Below are 23,430 nucleotides of genomic sequence, written 5' to 3' on the forward strand. Positions count from 1 at the left end.
GACTGCTCTACCCCGTCTCTGCCAAACGTGCAGACCACGGGAGTGGGAGGGCACATGCAAAACAACCGGACACAGAGCTGCAGAGCCCACGGAACAGACTGGGCCCCACAGCTCCTCCCTCCTCCTTCCAGCTGCTAATCGCCTCGAAATCCAGAGCGGGCGGCAGGTCTCTGAGAGCCCACATGCACTCAGCTCCGTGGCGCGGCGGAGCTGGGCACCCGGAAGCCAGGGCTGGCTGAGCAGAGCAGGGCAAGCAAGAGCGGCTGTGGGCCCCAGGCCCCAGAGGAACCTGCTCACCTCCTTCCTGGGAGTTCATGACGTTCAGGGCGAACAGCATGGCGTTGGAGAAGGTGGTCGCCTCTTCCTTACTTGCGAAGTTTAAGCCATAGACCTGGCGGGCATCTCGCCACTGGTGGAAGGTTGGCGTTGCCTGATTGTACTTCAGCCCTTTCACGATTGAATAATTGATCACAACCTGGAGGGGAAAAGAGAGAAACACGCGTAAATAAATAAAAGGTAGAAGGCAAGTGAGCTGGCGAGGGGCACGATGAGGCCAGGACGCTGTGTGCCCTGGAGGACAGAACTGTGGGGCTGGGGTCTGAGGGAGGGAGGGGAAGGCTTGGTCGGGGAAGTTTCCAGACCCTAATCAATGGCACAGCGAGGGGAGGGTGTGAAAAACCCAAAGCCTTGGCTAACAGCTAACAGATCATGCTGCGTAGCTGCTGGTGAGAAAGCCTGAGCCGGGAGTCAGGTTCCCTGGTGTGGTCCTGGCCCTGCCTCTTAGCCATGTGACTCAAGGAGGTCACTGCCCTCCGTGGGGCTCTGCTTCTCCAGTTAGGAAACAGGGGCGAGAGGCTCAGCTCAACCAACCGCACGCTGTAAAGAACCCCCTAATTCATATTCATGCCCCTATTTCATATTCATGTCCCCTAATTCATATCCATGCCCCCTAATTCATATCCATGCACCCAATTCATATCCATGCCCCCTAATCCATAGCCATGCGCCCTAATTCATATTCATGGACCTGATTCATATTCATAACTCCCTAATCCACAGTCATGCTTCCCACAGCCCTGTGCATGGTGGCTGACACTTAGGATTCGTTAATAAATGTTAAAAGGGTAACCTGGACAAGTTAGTGTGTCACACAAATATATAGCATTACTGGGGCAGACGCTGTGACCTGAAGCACTGGCATCCCATATGGGCGCCGGTTCAAGTCCCGGCTGTTCCACTTCCCTTCCAGCTCTCTGCTATGGCCTGGGAAAGCAGTAGAGGATGGCCCAAGTCCTTGGGCCCCTGCACCTGCATGGGAGACCCAGAAGAAGCTCCTGGCTCCTGGCTTTGGATTGGTGCAGCTCCGGCTGTTGCGGCCAAATAGGGAGTGAGCCAACAGATGGAAGACCTCTTTCTCTCTGCCTCTCCTCTCTCTGTGTAACTCTTTCAAATAAATAATTAAATCTTAAAAAAAAACCCCAAACCAAATATACAGCAGTATTGGCCTGGCAGGGAAAGTCACAGAAAAGACAAGGCCGGGCCAGGCTGTGGGTGCGGGGCTCACAGAGCAGAGAAGCCATCCGGGATTCGACACTGGGCAGGTCTGGCCACTAGGCATTTATAAGAGATGTCTTCCATGTTGCTTTTTTTTTTTTTTTTCAAGAAAGGATTTATTTACTTGAAAGGCAGAGTGAGAGACAGAGAAAGAGAGAGAGATCTTCTGTTGTTGGTTCACTCCCCAAAAGGCCAACAGCCCGGCGCCAGTATGGAATGCGGCACCTCAGGCAGCAGCCTAACCCACTGCACCACAAGAGAATTCTTTCCGAGTACTGCAAGGCCCTCCTTGTAAGTGGTGCCCCCAGGGAGGCAGTGGAGGCCTGGGGAAGACGCTGAGGGCTGGAGCCTCATCCTGCTTCCCTAACCTAGCTCTGGGCCTTGTGTTCCAACACCACAGGCTTAGTAGTTGTCCATTTTCCTGCCTGCAAAGTGGATAAAGAGTGTGACGTGGCAATGGCTAAGCATCTCACAGCAACGTTCAGTGAGACGTGAGGGTAGCTACCCCAGCTTCGAGCTTCCAGCAGCAGTTGTCAGGAGGCACTGATGGTGGCCTAGGGCCTTATCAGCGGAAGCACACAGTGGAGCGGAGGAGGCTGGGCAGACAGCCAGCAGGGTGTGGCAGGAAAAGGTCTTGCTCCAGGAGAGGTACAAGCTGACGGTCAGCCTCGTCTGCCCCTAGGCTCCTGGGCTCTGAGGCTGGGGATAACTGTACAGCACGCCCATCAGCAGAGTGTGTTCAGGAAAGAGATACGGACACAGAGATGTGGCCAGTGGGGCACGGAGATGGGCACCCGGACTCACTGCTGCACATGCTGTGTGCTGGATAAAGGCAGGCAGGAGGACGGCCCCCATCTGGCCAGGCGAGAGGGAGCCAGCCGTCATCTCACAGCCTCATGGCGACACACGGACAGACGGCCACTGCAGCCCATGTCCATGCCCCGCCTCCTGGGCGTTCTCCGTTTTGCTCTTGCTACTAGCAATACAGATTCACAGGCGAGCACAGCTAAATGCAAAGAACTGAGCTGGGGAGGGTTAGGCTTAGTCCCAGGTTGTCAGAGAAGGAGCTGGGGGCTTTGTGGAGTTTGCACACGCTAAGCACCAGCCAAGTGACAGTGGCTAAAGCAGCCCTTGAGACTGGAGACACCGTAATGGTGGCACAGTGCCCCTCCTGGTGCCACCAGCTCTGGAGGATCAGGCACACACTGGCTAGTTCTCCTCTCTTGTGAACACCCATTCAAGTCTTTCTTTTGGTGACCATTTAAAAACGAAGTTTGTCCTTTTCTTACTCATTTGTAGGAATTCCGCACATATTCTTCACATGAGCTCCTTGCTCTGGCAGTACGTACATCTTGAGAATACCTGCTTTCAGTCTGCAGCTTGCCTTCATGGTCTCTTTCAATGAAGAAACTTCTTTATTTTTTAATAAACATTTATTTCTTTATTTGAAAATCAGCTATAGAGAGAGGGACAGATACATCTTCCATCTGCGGTTCACTCCCCAGGTGGTAGCGATGGCCAGGGCTGAGCTAGGCTGAAGCCAGCAGCCAGGAACTTCATCCAGGTCTCCCAATGTGGTCAGCAGAGGCCCAAACACTTGGGCCATCTACCACAGCTTTTCCCAGGCCTTTAGCATGGAGCAGGATTAGAAGTGGAGCAGCCAGGACTTGAACCAGCACCCATATAGGATGCAGCGGTTGCAGGCAGCAGCTTCTACCTTCTACGCCACAACGCTGGCCCCCAAAACTTTTTGATTTTGAAGAAGCCTAACCGGGGCCGGTGCTGTGGCACAGTGGGTAAAGCCATTGCCTGTAGTGCTGGCACCCCATATGGGTGCCGATTTGAATCCTGGCTGCTCCACTTCCAATCCAGCTCTCTGCCATGGCCTGGAAAAGCAGTAGAAGATGGCCCAAGTCCTTGGGCCCCTGCACCCACGTGGGAGACCTGGAGGAAGCTCCTGGCTCCTGGTTTCAGATTGGCACAGCTCTGGCCATTATGGTTAACTGGGGAGTGAACCAGCAGATGGAAGACCTTTCTCTCTCTTTGCCTCTCCTCCTCTTTCTGTGTAACTCTGACTTTCAAATAATAAATAAATCTTTTAAAAAGAAACAGTATAGACAAGGGCTATAAACAATAATCAAATCTCAAAATGTCACCTTAAAAAGAAGCCTAACATAAAAACCATTTCTTTACAAGTAACTTCCTTGTGTCCTGTTCAACAAAATCGTCGTCTTTCCCAGTGTCATTGATCATTCCCCTTAGGAACAGGTTCACTTCAAATATTGAGGCTGGTGATCCATCGTGAGTAACTTGGGGGTTCAGCGTGAGCTGGCAGTGAAGCTTTGTTCACAACGTATCGGGGCACCCCAGCACCATTTGACCCCTTCCCCCCAGGCACACCATGGTGCTGTTGTCCCAAGTCTAGAGACCACACATGGGCGGGTCCATCGACACCTCCTTCTCAGCTCCTCCCTGATTGGTGGCTGTGGCTTTGCAGAAAGTTTTGAAATCTGACAGTGCAACTACACCAATTTTACTTTTTCAGATCGCTTTGCCTATTTTAGATCCTTTACATTTCTGTATAATTTTTTTTTTTTTTTGACAAGCAGAATGGACAGTGAGAGAGAGAGAGAGACAGAGAGAAAGGTCTTCCTTTGCCGTTGGTTCACCCTCCAATGGCTGCCGCGGCCAGCGCACCGTGCTGATCCGAAGGCAGGAGCCAGGTGCTTCTCCTGGTCTCCCATGGGGTGCAGGGCCCAAGCACTTGGGCCATCCTACACTGCACTCCTGGGCCACAGCAGAGAGCTGGACAGGAAGAGGAGCGACCAGGACAGAATCTGGCGCCCCGATCGGGACTAGAACCCAGGGTGCCAGCACTGCAGGCAGAGGATTAGCCTGTTGAGCCATGGCGCCGGCCTCTGTATAAGTTTTCTAAGCACCTGGTCAATTTTAACAAAATGTCTTCTGAGATTTAAATTGGGACTACTTTGATTCTCTGACTCATTCACATTTGGAAATCCACAGAACAGAATCACACTGCTGGCACGTTGCAGTAACAGTGTGTGGGTACTTTTAGAGAGGCAACAGTGAGATCCTTGTCTCGCTCCTGAATTGAGGGGAAGGCAAAATGTTAAGTACAATGTTAGCTATGGTTTCTGTTTTGTTGTTATTTGTAGATACCTTTTATCCCAGCTTCCTCATTATTTTTATACTGAAGGGAACTGGATATATTTTTTTAAAGATTTATTTATTTATTTGAAAGGCAGAGAGAGAGAAAGATTCTTCATCCCCCAAATGGCTGCAGCTGGGCTAATACGAACTCAGGAGCCAGGAGCTTCTTCCGGGTCTCCCACATGGGTGCAGGGGCCCAAGGACTTGGATCATCTGCCGCTGCTTTCCCAGGTGCATTAGCAGGGAGCTCTACTGGAAGTAGAACATCTGGGGACATGGAACAGCCATATGGGATGCCAGCACTGCAGGTGGTGGCTTTACCTGCTATGCCACAGCACGGCCCCGGGTACTGAGTTTTCTCAAATGTCTTTTTCTGTATCTCGAAGATACTCATGTGGTATTTTGCTTTTATTCTGTTATATCGGTCTTGCATTCATGGAATTCAGGATGTTATTTTAAATATATTAGATTTAAGTCATTAATTTTATGTTTATTTATTGTATCAATGCTCATTAGAAATTTTCTTCTCCTGCAATGTTCTTTTGCAGTTTTTATATCATGGTTATGTTGTCTTAAAAAGACAACATAGGGAGTGGTCCTTCTCTGAAAGACTTCATGTACAATTGGCAGTGTTTCTTCCTTAAATGTTAGAGAGAATTCACCAGTGAAGCTATCCAGGTCTGCTGCTTTATTTGTAAAAACCTTAGGTTTGTAATTATAAATTTCTTTAATAGGTTTAGGACTATTTGTATTTTCTATTTTTTCTTGTGTCAGTTTTGGTAAATTGGTTTTTTAAAAGAGGGATGAGGGTGAGAGGTGTCTTCCATCTGCTGGTTCATTCCCTAAATGGCTGCAATAGCTAGGGTTGGGCCACCCTAAAGCCAGGGGCCAGGAAGCACATCTGGTCTCCGACATGGGTGGCAGGGGTCTAAAACCTTGGGCCATTATCTGCTACCTTAGCTGGAAGCTGGATCAGGAACAGAGTAGCTGGGACTCAAACTGGCATTCTGATAGGGGATGTTGGTATTGCGATTCATGGCTCGACCACTGCCCCACAAGGCCAGCCCTGGTAAATTGTTTTTCAAGGAATATGCACATCTCATCCAAGCTGTCACATTTATTGGCACAAGATCGTTTGCAATATTATCTTAGTACGTTTTTAGCGTTTACAGGATCTATGACGATGTCCTTTTTTCACTTCTGATATTGTCAAACTGTGTCCCTCTACTCCTAGATCATTCTTACCAGATTTTAAATTAATTGTTTCTTTTTACCCCAGTCTGTTGCTTGTCTTTTCCCTATCATATACTTGTTTCCTATCTCACTCATTTTGGTGTGGGCAGGGAAGCAGCAGGGAGAGCAGAGGTCTCCAGCCCCTCCCTGCAGCCCCTCTGCACTCTTTTCTTTCAGTGGAAAGCTGTAACTTCCCTGGTTTTGTCACTCAGAGCCGGTGCTGCCAAAAATAACCAACATGGCGGCTGACTGCATCCCCACGGTGACCTTTAGCTCATTATAAGGTTGTTATAATAAAATCACCATGGCTGCCACTCCCATTCCCATCATGCACCTGACACCATGTCACTTCTAGGTTTTCCAAAAAAGGTCAAGGAAATGGGTGGTGCTCGAACCCTGAGCCAAACCCCACCCAAGACACCACTCCGGGGCTGCAGATCATGTAAATGGGTGGACCTGAGCCTCGCTAGGCACAGCTCTCTCGTGAACTGCTTGAGTGTGTTCTGCTTTGCAGGCAGATAAATCTTGCTCTCTCCTGACCTTGACCTTGACCTACATTTTGTTCTCAAATTCTTTCATGCGTTGGAGACAACAGCCTAGACCCAGCCATCCCTGAGCAGTTTTTGCTTTGAATCTATTTTCTTCCTTCTACTTTAGTGGGGTTAATTTGCTTTTTATTTTTCTAGCTTCTTAAGGTTGATGTACAGATCATTGATTTCCATTCTTTTTTCCTGAGATAAGCATTTATAGTTATAATTTTACTTATCTGTGTTGTTTTATCTGCATTGTATAAGTTTTGCTATGTTGTATTTTCAGTATTGTTTAGTTCTGAATGTTTTCTAATTTACATTATGATCCCTTATTTGTCCCATTGTTCCTTAGTAATGTACTACCTAATTTCCAAGCATTTGGAGATTTTTTTCATTATTCTACTGGAAGGGGAGGGGAGGGGAGGGGACGGAAGCTTTCACTTCCCAAATGAACACAACAGCCAGGACTGGTCCACACTGAAACCAGGAGCCTGGAGCTCCAACCGGATCTCCCATATGGGTGACAGGGGCCCAAGTACTTGGGCCATTTTTTGCTGCTCTCCTAAGTGCATCAGCAGGGAACTGAATTGGAAGTGGAGCAGCCAGCCAGGACTCAAGTCGGAGCTCCCATGTGGGATGCTGGCACTGCAGGTCCACTGTGTCACAGTGTCAGGTCCCTCTGCTGGATTTTAATCCATTCTAGTCCTAGGCTTGTTTTACAGCTCAGCATGTGGTCTACTTTAGTAAACGCTTCATGTGCACTCGAGAAGATCATATTCTGTGAAGTGGTTGGCTGCAGTTTCTACAAGAATGAACTAGGTCAAGTTGATTAATAATCGCATTCAGATTTTTCCATCTTTCCTCAACTCTGTTTGCATGTCCAGTCTGTCACCTGGAGGTATGAGCAGCATCTCTAACTATGCTTCTGGGTTGATCTGTTTCTCTCTAGATTTGCCCATCTTTAATATTTTGAAGTTACGTTATTAGATGCATACAATTTAGGGTTACTATGACTTGCTTTTCAGTGGACTGCTTTATCACTAGAAAGGTCAGAGTTCATCTTTAGCGATACCTGTTGCCACATGGTCTACTTTAACTGAGATGAACACATCGCACCAGTGTCTGGATGGTGTTTGCTTGGTTTCTCTCTTTCTAATCTTTAATTTTTAGCCTATCCCCCATCAGCTTTATTTAGAATGTTAACTCTGCAAGCTTTGGCAGGACTGATGCATACTCTGGTTGAAGGATGAACTTATTTTAACATGTGGACTTTCTGTATGTGAGTCCATATCACAGCATTTGTCAACGTCTTATCCCGGGGAGTGCAGGAGTGGGAGTGCCTCTCCTGTCCTTTCAGTGGCAGGTCTCGGGACTCCGAATATCCTCAAACACGTTCTTGAGGCCTCTGAGTAAAAACAGTCGAGTCCTTTACAAAAAAGCAGCTTGGCAGTGGAGAACGGTCTTCCTTTTTTTTTTTTTTTTTTTAAACAGGCAGAGTTAGTGAGAGAGAGAGAGAGAGACAGAGGGAAAGGTCTTCCTTTTCTGTTGGTTCACCCCCCAAATGGCTGCTACGGCCGGTGTGCTGCGCCGATCTGAAGCCAGGAGCCAGGTGCTTCCTCCTGGTCTTCCATGCGGGTGCAGGGCCCAAGCACTTGGGCCATCCTCCATTGCCCTCCTGGGCCACAGCACAGAGCTGGACTGGAAGAGGAGCAACCAGGACAGAATCCGGCGCCCCAACCGGGACTAGAACCCAGGGTGCCAGCGCCACAGGCAGAGGATTAGCCAAGTGAGCCGCGGCGCCGGCCAAGAACGGTCTTCCTTAAAACTGCAGGCAAGCCCCCTTCACGCTCTCTCCCCCAGCATATATCCCTTCTTACTCCCTTCATCGCTCCACAGACCCCACTGCTCTCAGAGCTCTCGCCAGCTTGCAGGCCTTCTGCCTCACAGACTCCAGTCAGTGGCACTGGGTCTGGTCCAACGCCGGTGAAGTGTGAACAGTGAGACGGCTGCAGGACTGCAGTGTCTCTCCTGCTGCCTGCCACCTCCGTTAACTGACTCCATGTTTACTAGTTTGCTCTACTTCTATTAATCCCTCTAATCTACTCACTCTACATGCACAGTTTTGGTGGCCACAGCTCATTCTCAACCAATCCAAGAGGATTCTCAGTCCTCTTGAAGGGATTAGGTTAGGTTGGAGATCAGGCTAGACTTTGGCTAATAGCACTATACATTGCCAGTCCTGTTTTCCACAAGTGATCATCTAGTTTTACATCCACCTATTTAGCAAAAATGAGAATAACATTCTTGTACTGTTTATCTTCATGGGGTTATGGGGAGAATGAAATCACAGACATGAGAAATGTGCCACAGACCACACAGAGTGGCAAACATGGAAGGATGAACCCATTCAATCACCAGGCCAGGTGTCTTTGTCTCTCTTGAAAGGTTGCACTACTTTCTTTCTTTTTTTGAAAGAGATAGGGAGAGAAACAGACAAACACACAACACACAGCTCTTCCATTCTCTGGTCCATTTCTCAAATGCCCACAACAGCCAGAGTTGGGCCAGGCCAAAGCCAGGCACTTGGAGCTCAACCCATGTCTCCTACATGGGTGACAGAGACCCTGGTACTTCAGCCTTCACCTGCTGCCTCCCAGGGTATGCAGCAGCAGGAAGCTGGATCAGAAGCAGAGCCAGGACTCGAACCTCAGGACTTGGATATGGGATGTGGGTGTCCCAAACAGTGCTTTAATGGCTGCGCCAGTGCCCACCTGTTTGACTGATTCAAGGTGGGAGTCCACAAGGCTGGAAATGGATCTGTGAAAGCCCATCTTTTTTCCTGAAGTCCTGAAAGGCCCAGGTTTCCTGCCCTTTGCCTGTGCCTTGGGTTACTGCCCATGTTTTCTGAGAGCCGCCCCTCCACCTGGGGAGAGGGAGCCCGGCTCTCAAACCTGGAACTCCAGCAGGAAGGCCGTGTTGGCAACTTCTCTTTCTTGAGGAGAGCACTCAGAGCCTCGCAGCACTGAGGGCTGCTGCCAGTTCCTCCCTCCACGGGGAAAAGGCCTCTTACTGCGTGGTTTCCCTGGCAGGAGGCACAGAGGGGTGGGGCTCTGGGAACAGGTGCCTTCGCGTTCTGGGAACCCAGCGCTCCAGGCTGATGCGCTCCCCAGCGCCCCCTGCTGTCTTCCTGGTTTCCCCAGAGGCACTGATGCTTGGGAACGCCTGCTCCGATTCAGCTGGGAAGTGAACCTTCTTCCATTGAGGACTCTCGACCAGGCAGGGGTGTTCTGGGACCTCGTGAGCTGCTCTGGGCTGTCAGCGTAATTGAAGCCAGGTGTTACATATCCTGCACTGGGTGCCACAGCGTGTCCCTGGGGACAGATCTAGCGCCGTGCATCGGGTAACAGGGAAGCAGCTCCTAGACGACCTCTAGGAAAATCTTCCCGGCACTGGGGCTCGTCAACAGGGAAAGGGCTGCCTGTAGGTAACCCTGAGTTTGAAGCTAGACACCCTGAGGGTCGGGGTCCTGAAGTGGGGAGATCTCTGTCGGCCACAAGGATCTGAAACTCGGTACGGTTGCTTTGGCCTAAGCAGAGACTCCTTCAGGCAGGTGACACACTGAGCACCAAGCCCAAGCGCTGTTCTCGTTTCTCATCGCTAACAGGCGGATTCTGTCAGGACAGCAGCTAACCTGCTCTGAACTTCGCCAAACCTGGCCAGCGAAGCGGCCTGGGGGTGCAGCTGAGGCGAGCTTCCCATGAACGCTGAAGCCACAGATCTCCTGCCATCACTGCCAAAAGTGCCCTTGTCAGTCTGCGAGAAGACAGCTGGAGGGAGAGCACTGACGTGGTGAGCAAGGCGCTGCGGCTAGGCCAGACCGCCGCGTGCCCGCCCCGGTCTCGCGCTGTCCCGTCCCGTCACGGAGCCCAGTCGTGTGGGCTGTTCACCGCGCAGTGGACTCAGCTGCCTCCTGGCATCTGCACAGGTGTTCGCCAAGCACACCTAAACGATGCCATCTTTTTTGTCCCGGAGGGGACACTCTTTCTAAATGAAGACCTGGGGGCTGTGGGCCCAGACCCCTAGCAGCCACCTTGCATGGATAGACAAGTGTAGCTAAGGCTAACTCTTCTGTGCAACATATTTTCCCTAGCTCTGCCACCTCTGATATTTGATTCTAATCTGACAATAACCCAGTGAAGTAGGCAGGGTGTAGGTCTCTGTTTCCAGACGACACAGGTAACACCGAAGCTCAGAAAAAAACGGTTGGCTTAAGGTCTCACACCTGGGAGGACGAGGGGTTGGACTCAGTATGTGAACTCAGACCTCCAGTTTGAAAACCCTTTTTCCCAACTCCCTCTCACCTTGTGTGTGTGCTGTGCACGGCTCGTGGAGCCCCCTGGGCCTCGAGCACTCACCTGCTGATCCTGCAGCTTGACTCCCACGACGCGGAAGGTGTTGCTGGCAGTGTTGTGGTAGATGTTGATCCGGCTGAATCCCTGCTGGCCGGGCTTGAGGGGCACCCACTTCTTGCTGGTGTCATCGTAGACCATCACGGAAGCCCGGGCTTGGCAGATACTCTGTTCACTGCAGAGTGAGAGAAAACTCAGGGGTCAGCCTCTGCTACAGGGGAGGGGAGCTCGGCCGGGCCTCAAACAGGGGATGACCGCTACTTGACATCAAGACGCCTTCTCACTGCCAGGCCTTCCAGCTGCCCACGGAAGGGCTGCCTGGGAGTGGCGACACAAGATTCTGTGGCCAAACTCTCAGTAGCTTGAGAAAGACACCACTCTGCTTTCAGGGGAGGGCACTCGAGAAAGAGGAGTTACGACGACAGTTTGCTGACTGCCCACGATGTTCTAGGCGCTGTTACAATACTAAACAAGGCCATGCAGGACAGCATCTGAGCCCCACAACTTATGAGGTGGCTGTTTACGACCCGCAATACAGATGAGGAAAGAGTGGCCCAGAGGTGGGAAAAGATGTGTGCAAGTTCACTTAAGTAGTCAGTGATGAAATCTGGGTCTCCAACCAGTTCTGCCTGACCCTGGAGCACAGGACAGAGAGAGTACTGTTTGCGACATCTGACAAATTGTCCAACTGATGGTGTTGTGACAGCACGGCATGAGATAAGCCCCAGAGACGGTGAAGCGGCCAGCTGACCTGACGCACACAGCAGCACGGATCACAGTACACAGACGGCTGCACCTCACCCTGCTGCAGACACTGACCCCACAGAGCACCTCACCTGCTGAGAATGCGACAGAAAACCAGGGAAGACGCAGAGGCAGCCCTGGAGAGAGAAAATGTCATCGCTCAAGTTAATACAGCCAAACCCAGAGGAGTCTCTGAGCCGCCGGCTCTTTACACACAGGCCCAACCCTCGGGGATGCAGTCACCCTCGCCAGAGTGTTAGGGCTCCCGTGTGTGCGACACGGCTGACATGGGCAGGTGCGCCGACCAGGGGAGGACCGGCAGTTCCCAGAAAGGGAGGCCACACAGAGATGAGGAAGAGCTGGAAACGGGAACTTCAAGCCCAGCAACTTGGGAGCTGGGGTGACCACGGGGTCACGAGAAAGTCACAGCACATTCATTTTACCATATTTAAGAAGGCAAAGAAACAATGAAAGATTCAAGGAAGATTTCTCTTCTCAGCCTGTGGTCACCGGGCAGCAAATAGCAGTGGTTTGATAAGATCAGCTCTCGGGGCCCAGACACCACAGCCTGGCCACCACAGTCAGCTACAAAGTGCTCCAGAGGGTGTGGCATCCCCAGAACCTCCCCTGCTGCTCAGGGACTGTGTGTGGCCCAGTGAGTAGGTTTCTGCTGCTTTTTAAAAATGTATTTTATTTGAAAGGCAGAGTGATCAGAGAGAGGGACACACACACACACACTCTGAGGGAGAGGCCTTCCATCTGCTGGTTCACTCCCCAGTGGCCATAACAGCTGGAGCTGGGCCAGGCTGAAGCCAGGAGCCAGGAATTCCACCTGGGTCTCCCATGTGGGCGCAGGGGCTCAAGCACTTGGGCCATCCTCCACTGCCTCCCAGGCACATTAGCAGGGAGCAGGATCGGAAACGGAACAGCTGGGGTCAAACTGGCACTCTGGTGTGGGATGCGTGTGGCGCAGGCGGCGGCTCACACTGTCGCACCACGATTCCCATCCCGATTCCCAATCTCAGCAGTACTCTGTGCGCAGTGCCACAGAGGAGAGACCTTCAGAAAGTTCAGAGAAAATGCATAGTATTAACAATCATTACCAATTTTTTGAAGTCCCCTCATATTCAGCCTTTCCTTCATTTCTCTATAATACAACTTCCTGTGCCCACGCAGGGCACGGGCGCAGTGCTGGGTCTCACAGCTGCCGTCAACGCCTACGCTGCTGAGTCTCCATTTTGCCGCTGCCTGCTCGGCTCCGGCTCTGGAGCCCAGAGTCTGCCTGGTGTCTGGTCCAAGCCTCACCCCGAGAGGACTCTGGATGTGTCTGAGGCCAGCTGTGTCGCGAGGGGATGCTGAAGGCGTTGGTCTGCAGCTGGGCTACTTCTTCCCCACCGTAATTCACCCCTTCCCCACCGTAATTCACCCCTTCCCCACCGTAATTCACCCCTTCCCCAGGAAGTTGAGGAGATGGTGGTCACTGCCCCTGTGCGCTAGTCTGACCGGCATGGACGCAGAACTGTGCACACGTTTATGCCACAGAGACGAGTGGACAGAGCCTGTGCCCACGGGACAACCAGACAAGAACTCCAAGCCTTAGCCAGCCTGGAGGGGCAGGGCCAACAGCAGATGTGTTCCGAACAATATGTCGCACGGACCTCCCACCCCAGACCAATCCAGGGAGGGGACAGCAGCCGAGCAGGGGTGAGAGGTGCACACTGAGCAGCGTGCGGGGAGCCGCGGCTCAAGGCAGGAGAGGGCGGCGGGCAGGAGGCCACACGTCTTTTAAGTGGTGACAGAAATAGAGCACTAGTGCTGGGCTGGCCACCCAGCCGAGGCTGAGACACAGAGACGATTTTTCTTATTGTAATTATAGCCACGACTCTCCCCCTTTCCTGCTGTTGTTTTTAACACTTAGGTTTGAACTAAACACGTGGTTAACCAATGCTTCCCCCCACGTGAACAGTACTTGCCAGGCTCTGCTTGTTTCACTGTCGCTTACGAGCTCTAAAGGCAAGGTGCACGTCGTGTCCCCAGTGGGTCTTCTGCAGGCCGCCTGTCCACGCGGTCTGGGTGTCTTCCATGAAGGATTTGTCTTGCTGCCCTGGGCTTATCCTGGGGAGGTTTTTTGACCAAATCAAGTGCCCATGGCTGTGCAGGATGGACAGTGCCTGTATGTCACAAACTTGATTTCCCCAAATTGAGTCTCATTTGAGGACATTTAATAGACAAATATTTTATTTTTAAAAAAGTATTATTTGGGGCTAGCATTGTGGTGTGGCAGGTAAAGCCACCGACTGTGATGTCAGCGTCCCATATAAGTTTGAGTCCTGGCTGCTCCACTTCCGATCCAGCTCCCTGCTAATGGCCTGGGCAAAGCAGCAGAAGGTGGCCCAAGTGCTTGGATCCCTGTCATCCATGTGGGGGACTTGGACAAAGCTCCTGGCTCCTGGCTTCAGCCTAGCCTGGCCCTGGCCATGTGGCCATCTGGGGAGTGAACCAGCAGATGGAAGATATCCCTCTTGGCTGGCGCCACGGCTCACTAGGCTAATCCTCCACCTGCGGCGCCGGCACACCGGGTTCTAGTCCTGGTCGGGGTGCCGGATTCTGCCCCAGTTGCTCCTCTTTCTGTCCAGCTCTCTGCTGTGGCCTGGGAGTGCAGTGGAGGATGGCCCAAGTGCTTGGGCCCTGCACCCCATGGGAGACCAGGAGAAGCAGCTGACACCTGCCTTCGGATCAGCGCGGTGCGCCGGCCGCAGCAGCCATTTGGAGGGTGAACCAACGGTAAAGGAAGACCTTTCTCTCTGTTTCTACCTCTCTCACTGTCCACTCTGCCTGTCAAAAAATAAAAATAAAAAAAAAAAAAAGCAAAAAAAAAAAAAAAAGATATCCCTCTCTCCGTCATCTCCCTGTCTCTCTGTAACTGCCTTTCAAATAAATCAATCCTTTAAAAAGTATTATTTACTGAGTAAATGCACTATTTTTAAAAACAGGTGCACACAGAAGAGGTGGGCTGCTCTCTCGTTCTGTTCAGCCTCTGGAACAGGGAGGCCCTGGGGTGGAGCAAGGCAAGAGCGGGAAGGAGGAGGCTTGGCTGTTAGCTTTGTGCCAAGGAGCACTTCTGAAAAGTCTGCTGAACGCTCTAGCTAAAGAGGAAGGGAGCAAAATACTCCCCCCACTTTCTGCTTATAACCCTGAAACCTGATCATGGATCTTCCTGGGCTCCATGTAAGAAACTGTGGATGCAGCTGAAGACAAAACTGATAGCTCACCGCTCAGCTCACAGGACCACTGCCTAAAGCCGGCCCCAGTCTCTCTTTAGCCCTGCTGTGTCCTGCCGGCTGTCAGGTCCTTGCTCCCCAACTTCTGTGCGGCAGAGAACGAGGTGTCTCCGACACACGCTCCCTCCCAGCCCCTCCCGCAGGGCTCTGCAATGGTCGTTTGCCTTAAGTCCCTCTGGGGGATGACAAAAACCTCCAGGGTGAGGGCTCTTTCCTCCAGACAGCCTTGCCCCATGTGCTGATCAGTCCCTTCCTCCCTGTGGGCCTTTGGAGGTCTCAGACAACAGGGCGGACAGCTTGGCTGGCCCCAGGGAACTGAGACTCCCATGCTCCGCCCAGCACACTTCCGTGAGGATGGGCTAACTTTGGGCACACGGCCCAACCCATAGCCGTGTGGTAAAGCCAGCCTGTGTTCCAGCACTGTGGCACGGCAGGTTAAGCCAGCTGCTCCACTTCCGATGCAGCTCTCTGCTAGTGCTCCTGGGAAAGCAGAAGACGACGGCCCAGGTGCTTGGGCCCCTGCACCCACATGGGAGACCTGGATGGAGCTCCCAGGCTCCTGGCTACAGCCTGGCCCAGGTGGCTGTTGTGGCTGTTTGGGGAGTGAACCAATGGATGGAAGATTTCTCTCCCTCTTTCTCACTTCCTCTCCCTATATATTACTCTGCCTTTCAAACAAATAAAATCTTTAAAATAAGTCAGACTGGATGGCAGGAGCACCCGCCTGATCCTTGGGCCAATTAAAATGACTCTTCTGGTATCACTCAGCGCTCAGGAGGGACGATGTTGCCATTGCCCATGATGCTGTCTGCCTCCCACATCCGGGGCTTGACCCTCCTCTCTTCTCAAAGCTGGGGCCGAGCTCACTGCCTCCAAAACAGGTCTCTGCTTGCTCCCATGCATTCAGGAGCTCCTGAGAGTGAGGCCTGCAGCCAGGCTTGGGGTGAGCACGGCACGTCTCTGCCCTGCAGGAGGTGACCGTCTAGCAGGAAACAGATGGTTGCAAAAGTGGGTGCGCGAGCATGCTAGAGGTGGGAGAACACCGGGTTCTGGGGGAGGAGGCCCCCTCCGTCAACCAGAGCTGACAAAGACGTCAGCATTTCCCTTCAGTGATCCCAGATGGACACACGCAGGTGTCTGGCACCTGGCCTGGTGCAGTCTGTGCACTCAGCAGGTGTGTGCCTCTGCTCCCAGACCTGTTCGAAGGTGCCAGGAGCCTCTGGTCATTGTCAAGAGAGCAGTTAGAGCTCATCTCCCCCTACACAGGGGCTTCTTGAGGGCAGGCCAGTATCTGAACTCCCTATGTCCTCCTCAGTGCCGACCGGAGGTCAGACTCAGTGGGCCTGGGCTCAGGAGCTGCTGAATGAAGGCATAAGTGAGTGAATGCCGAACAGGCTGTGGGGGGAGGGCTGGAGAGCAGGGCCAGGGCCAGACTCCGAGGCGGTGTGTGCAGTCCTGACCTGTTTACTTTCAATACAAGCAATGAGCGTGAACCTCTCAAGCAAACAGAGAACCAGCAGTCAGGAAGCTCCAGACTGGGAGCAAGCAGCCTGCACTGAGGAAGCAGGCGCTTAGGAAAGTTGGCTGGACGCTCAGAGCAGAGCTGAGCCCAAGACAGGAGTGGGCAAGCCAGACAGGAGTCTCCTCCTTTGCCAGGCCCCAGTTTCTCTGAAGCATCATCTGCTAATGCAGTGGACGCCTTGCAGGTTCAAACCTGTGCGACATCACAGGAGCTCAGAACCACACCAGGAGGCCATTCCTGCATCTATCCCCCTTTGCATGAAGTCACGCAGGAAGTAACAGACACCAGTGGCCGGGACCCGTCTTCTGCCTCCTGCCACCTGCAGGTGTCTCCTTCTGCCTCCGTGTGCTGCCCCCTCTAGCTGCTTCCCCCATGGTCCCGGATCTTCCTTCTTGTCCTATGCTCCTTTTCTGAAACTTTCCCGTGGGCCTGCGTTGCAGCATGAGCTTGGCTCTTCTAGGGACAACTCCTTTTTTGACTGCTGTCTTTCCCAAGGTGCAGAGGGGCACAGAGAAAGAGGGCTGAAGAGTTTGGGTGGCTGGTACCAGCCAGAGACCAGGGGCATGCTGGAGAAAGGCAGGCCCGATGTGGCTAATGAAGCGCCACTCTCCGAGATGGCGTGGGCGAGTTGGGAGAGGTGGGCTGGGAGTCCGAGCTCTGCCTGGCCAGCTCGGACCAACAGTGAGCCACGTGACCTCAGGGAAGTGGGTGGACAGCTCTGTCAGGGGAGGGAGATGATCTTTCCAAGCCATCTGTTAAATGTGCTGGATATCAAATGAGACGAAGGACATAAAAAGGAGAGTGGATTATTAAACATGATTCACACCCAGCAGGCACCATTTGAACAAGGAAAATGCTGGCTTAAGGAGACAGCAGGCTGGCCTCAGGAAGGCTCAGTGTAAAGCTGCCTGCATGTCCACATGTGCAGCCAGCACTGCCTTATTCTTGCATCCTCCAAGGAGAAAAACCAGGTGGTAGGTTCCTCACCATAGCCTGGAGAAGTACCTGGGACTTCAGCACGCCAGGTGGGGCTGGGCTGTGGCTGGGCTGTGAGCTCCTGTCTTGGTGGAGTGTCCCCGCCCACAGGGAATGTCACTGAGGTCCAGGCAGTCCTGGGCCTCGCTGTGGGGAACCTCTATGCTGGGTCTCCACAGCCTGCTTGCACCAACACTCGCCTCTGGCTCTGTTCACCTGTCACTTCCTGGCGGAGTGAGCGCCAGTGAAGGGCACGCTGGGCCTGGCCCCCTGGCTCCTCACCCTCCCCTCTCTCCAACCCCACTCATGTGTGTGGTGCACTGGAGAGTCCTTTCTCTCCGTCCCCAGGTGGAGGGGACAGGCGCACACACAGCCCTGCCGTGGCGCTGCTTCGAAAGTGTGCAGAGCACACGGGGATGAGAGGAGGGCTCCTTACTTCTGCTGAGGGACTGCAGGACTGGTGCCACCAGCGAGAGGCGGGGGGGAGCATCCGCAGAGGTGCAGAGTTGTCGCCTTCGCCATCACAGAGGCCTCACACTTCTTACCAACACCTGTTCCACGGGAATGTGGAAAGCAGTGCAGCGCCACCGAGCCCGGGTGCAGTAACCGAGAGACAGAGACCTGGAGCCATGGCCTCCCGAGTCTGGGGAAGGAGATGACTCCCAGTGCCCCGCACTGAACTGCGGACAGCCTGGACTCGGCCAGGCTTCCTGCCTGCAGTGGGCTTCCTGCTGTCCTCGGCAAGGCAGGAAATCCCAACCCCACCTCTTCTTACTGTTTTGACAGCATCCTCCCTCCAACTTTTCACTTTGAAAAATTTCAAATGCGAAACACTGCACCACATACACTCTTGTTAACGGACGTCTCAGTTCGCCCCTGGTGAATTACCTGTTTTTAATTCTTATTTTCCTGACATAAAGCAAGCTTTAATCCCGGGTACATCAGCATGCATTTCTGTAAAGTAAGGATATTCTAAACATGTATCTTAAATACTATTATTATACCAAAGAAAACCAGCAGTTTACTGATAAATCTAACTAGGAGTCCGTGCTTCTTCCAAAAATGTTGTCGATTTGGATCCAGTATCCATCATACCTTCCCTTTGGTTGTGTTCCTCTCTTTTAAGCCCAAATAAAGCTAATTTTTTTGTTACTCACTAATGCTATTTTTTTGGAGAAGAATCCAGGCCCCTTCCAGATTGTTCCATGGGACTGAACTCAGGAGGAATGACACACAGGTGATGCCAGGGCGCGAACCATCTGTGGGGGAGGCAAAGGCTGGTCAAGGGCGTAGTCTCAAGTCCCCTCCAGTGGGAAGGTCCCTTTCCCCCTGGTGATCAGATCAGCTACAGGGTGACTGTCTTTCTATTTTTTTTAAGTGGGAACAGTCTGAAGCATGTGTGCTGCTTGTAGCTGACTTAAAATGCGTGCTGTGAAGGTCTTTGGGCCTGGGGGAGTAGGTTCCCACGGCTCAGTCCAGGAAATGTGGTGCCACATCACAGAGCTGCTGGCTCAGGTGGGGCCAGCACCCTCCCCCATGCTATGCTGAGCCTGGTGTTTCTGGATTCCATGCCTGCCGTACAACTATCTTACAGACACCATTGTCAAGTGTTTTTGGTGTCAGGAACCCTTTTACGTTCCTAAAACTACTGAGGATGCCAAGAAGCGTCTGGAGGTAAAGTTGATCCCTGCTCACCACACTTGAAATGAAAACGAACACTTGAGAGTCAAGTAGCGGGCATTTTGACAGCTCTCTCAACGACGACATCATCGTGTGCCATGCGGCTCTGGAAAGTTGCCCTGTGCACTCAGGAGACAAGTGTGTAAGAGACAAGTGTCTCGGTATCCTTAGAAACAGGTTTGGATGCACAGACCCCTGGACGGGTCAGTTCTCCGGCCACAATGCAGGAGGGAAAACAGTGGACTGGGTCTATGGATGTGTAGCTGGTGACAGCCCGAGCTCAATTTCTGTTGAGTGTTACAATTAGAGAGAGGCTTTGGATAAATGAGACCAAGCTTCAGTGTGGGACCTTCCACGCTGGCTGGAGGGTCCGAGGTGTCACGTCTCAGGCAATCAGAGTATCTGCTTCTCTCCTCTGCTGCTGGCATCCCACATGCTCAACAGTTGGGCCCCACATCCCTGTGACATCCAGTGGGATGGGACGAGCCTTGCAGACAGCCGCTGCGAGTCTGAGCCATCTCACGTCACTTTCCATGCTCTTTCAAGACTACCTGTCCATGGGGAACCATCTGCTAGCCCACATGGCCATCAAGTCTACTCAACCCTTTAACAATTTCTGATTTTTTTTTTTTTTTGGACAGGCAGAGTTAGACAGTGAGAGAGAGAGAGAGAGAGACAGAGAGAAAGGTCTTCCTTCCATTGGTTCACCCCCAAATGGCCACTATGGCCGGCGCACTGCACTGATCCGAAGCCAGGAGCCAGGTGCTTCCTCCTGGTCTCCCAACAATTTCTGAATTCTGACATGTGCCCAGGGCCCGTGACTGATCACTTACAGAAGTGGGACTTGGGACAGCTATGCAGGTCTGGCTTGGGTGAAGGTTGGGGCAGGGTGTTCAGTTCCAAGCATAAACCAGCAACCTAGGATGGAGGGCCTGGCGCTGCCCTCTAGCACCCTGACCGTCAGCACAGCCCCATGGCTGGGCTCCATTAATATCTATGTACCAGGCGAGGGACAGACGGACACAAATGACACAGGCATCCTGTGTTTGAGAGACCAAGCTGGTAGAGGGCTCTGGGATGCAGTGGCACGTACAGTGCCACAGGGGACAGACAGGTCTCTTGGTTCTAACAGTGTGGAAGGACAGAGGCTGCACGCGGTAGCAGGTGAAGTCTAGTCTCCACTCTGGTTTTGGAAGGGACTTAGCTGAATGCCTGGCACCCAGCACTCCCACGGGGCAGCTGCTGCCACGGACCAGCTCTTGCCCTTGTCTGCCCCAGCACCCGAGGCATGTGGACTACGTGAGGCAGAGGAGGGCACAGCTGTTTCAGAAGCTCTGCAAATGCTGTCGCTCTGAGCCACCTGTGAGGATCAGACCTCAAAGGAACACGGGGCCGTCACACATGGGACCTCGACACAGGCACGGGCATGGCCGTGCGACACTTCTCTCGTCTTTATGCCCTCACGACCTCGCAGAGTCCCCCTGCCAGAGCGGGGTGAGCAGTCAGTGACTCAGCCCAGGGGGCAAACGGCACCCTGGATAGGGAGCCGTCGCCCTTCCCTGTCTGAAGGCCAGGGCACGGCTGCTCCTCTGGCCCCTTCTTTGCCACGCCCCATCGGGAAGCTCCACTGCATGGCAGCAGCTCTGGTGACCCAAGCATCAAAGGAAGTTCAGAGACAGGCACTGCCAGGCCAGGGGTGGGCCCTGGGGAGGGAAACGGCAAACAACAAAATAAGTCAGCACATCAGGAGGCGACGAGCGCTTCCCAAACAAACCCGCAGCACAGCAAGCACAATGGGGAAGCCGGGGCCGGGACCCAAGGTACCTGCTCCCCTGGCACTCATGGCTATTGTGTCTCCTGGGTGGCACTGACATCGGCCAGCACCTCCTGGGAGCCCGCCCCATGCTCCACCTACTCCACACTGGCTGCAGAACTGGCAGCCAGCCCCTCTGAGCCGAGAGAACTCCCACCTTGCACGGGCTGGACTCGGGTCTCCCCCACACCCACCCCAGCCAGGCAGTCCTTCCTCATCAGACTGCTTCCCTCCAGCCCACCCACCTCATCCTAGCTCCACGCTGTCCCTCCTGCTGCCACCATCAGCTGGATGGCTGTGGCAGCCTCCCGAGAGGCCCCACCGATGACCCCAGTGCGCGCAGTAGGCAGACGTCTCCCACTTTTGTACAGCCCTGCACAGGCTTCCCGAAGTACTGAGTGAAGCCTGCTCCTGAGCGGAGGCTGCAGGCCCCACAACACCAGGCCCTCTCTGCCCTCAGCCCTTCTTCCCGCTGCTTCAGCTCCAGATTCCTGTCTGGCCCCGGAACCCGCCATACAAGGAGTACAAGCTGCTCCCCCTTCAGGGCCCGGTTCTCACCCTGTCCCTCCTTGTCCCTCCAGGTTTCCATCTCTAGACTTTCGCATGGCCGCGGCCCAGTCACTGTGCACCACAGGGCTCCTTGTTGTCTTTCATGTCCTGGTGTTTGGACTTCTTGACTGGAGCTGCCCCCAGTCCAACATGAGGACAAGAGTGCCCGTCTTGCTCACCTGTCTCCCTAGCACCTGGAGCCGCCCCAGGTAACTGACCGGGATGCCTGCGTGATCCCTTCTTAAAGCCACCGCCCCTGTCCGCGAGGCTCACCTGGGAGCCACTTTCTCCTTGAAGTCTTTCCTATCAGCCCAGCTGTGTTCTTGCTGTCCACCCCGTCCCCATCTGACCAACTCCAGCTTGGGGCAGAGCAGAAGGGCAACGTCTGCCGCCAGGACACCCCAGCTTCCTGCCCACTCTCTCCTCTGCCGTGGCGTCTTCCTCTAAGAAACAGAAACAGCAGCGGCATTTGCCACCTTCAGGACTGCTGTGGGAATTTGCTGGAGTAAGGCCAGGGAAGGCTCTCTATGCCCTGTCCTGTCCACGGTCAGGTGCTCAGAAAAGGGCCCTTGACTGATAGGCGGCCACAGGTGGGGCTGACGGGACGTTTCCACGATCCAAGGCCATCTGCAGCCTCACCCAGCACCACAAAGCCTGGGGATCTCGATACGTCCTGGCCCGGCAGCGGGAGGAACAACGCAACGTTGGCGGCCGCTGTGGCTGCTGTGCTGTGGCTCCACCAGTGCAGCCCGCTCCATGGCAGGGTGGGACTGGCTTTGTTCTGGTGCAGCCACCAATCCATCCACCACAGACAAGCGCTGGCTAAGCCTGGGCCCCGGCTTCCTCTTCTCTGCATTTAGATAGGAACTGGAGTGTTAGGCTTCAGGCTTCAACAGCACCACCACCAGCAGCTCCACTTTCCTTCCCTTAACAAAATAGTGAGAGAAACAGAAAATAGGCCAAGGCAGGGGTTTTGGCTCAAGTGGAGGACAGGACACCCACGGCACCACTAGCAGTCCTTCCACGACGGGCAACTTGGGAAACTCGCAAGATTCCAATGCTTTCCAAAGACCTTTCAGTAGAGTTCCCCGTGTTCCCTCCCCGTTCACTCCTGAGGCTGGTTCCACAGTCCGGAGCGGTCACGGGAACAGGAATGACCACTGAGGGTGACTTGGGATGTTAACGTGCCTTTGAAAAGTGCTCCACCCACAAATCCTTTGAAGCAAAAGGAAAATTACTAAAATGATAGAAAACTGGCTGCAAAGGAGCAGAAATAAAGTCCACAATAAACGAAACAGTGTGTTTCCCTGTTGGGGTCGGCCTTGGGGCCGGAGGCCACGACCCCAGCAGCGTGGCAGAGGCTGTGCTGCAAGGCGAGAGCTGTACCCCATGCTGAAGCCCCTTTGCTGCCCAGAAGGGGCCCTGGATGAGTCCTCCTTATTCTCATGCGGATTTTTGTTTGATGGCCAGGGAGAGAGGGAGAGACACACAGACAGATCTCCCTTGGCGATCCACTCCTCAAATGCCCACAAGAGTTGGAACCGGGCCCAGAACTCAACCCATGTTCTTGCAGGTATGCATGGCAGGGACCCAGCTTGGACCATGGCCTGCTGTCTCCCAGGGAACACATTAGAAGGAAGCGGAAGTCAGGAGCCAGAACCAGGCCCTGAATGCAGGCACCCTGGTATGAGACACAGGTGTCCTAACTGGTGTCTTAGCTGCTAGGCTACGTGCCTACCCCATCTCACACCGATTTTCAGAACTCACTGCAAAACACTTCTGAGAAGCACAGGCGGACCCACCTGCTTGGGCCCCATTCCAGTGCTCCCCTAATCAGCCGTGCTGCCCTGGGCAAGCCCCCAAGTTTCCCTCTCGGGGTAAAAGAATCAAATGAGGAAAGTGGTGAAACAGCAATCGAGAGATTGTGAAGTGATTTCTAAGGTGCGAGGTCATTGTGTTAAGTCACAAA

The 23,430-nt window shown here is 53.3% G+C and overlaps 1 protein-coding gene across 2 annotated transcripts in view; it reads right to left on the bottom strand.

Moving 5' to 3' along the window:
• Positions 1–23,430, bottom strand: part of EVL (Enah/Vasp-like) — a 135,594-nt gene that overhangs the window by 37,780 nt on the left and 74,384 nt on the right. For both annotated transcript variants that reach the window (XM_062181620.1, XM_062181619.1), the window contains exons 2-3: positions 10,904–11,072; positions 298–475 (exon numbers count right to left, since the gene is read on the bottom strand). In XM_062181620.1, coding sequence (XP_062037604.1) covers positions 298–475; positions 10,904–11,072 — 347 coding nt within the window. The remainder of the gene's footprint in view (positions 1–297; positions 476–10,903; positions 11,073–23,430) is intronic.

Source organism: Lepus europaeus, chromosome 22 (assembly GCF_033115175.1).
Source record: "Lepus europaeus isolate LE1 chromosome 22, mLepTim1.pri, whole genome shotgun sequence".
Taxonomy (NCBI): Eukaryota; Metazoa; Chordata; class Mammalia; order Lagomorpha; family Leporidae; genus Lepus; species Lepus europaeus.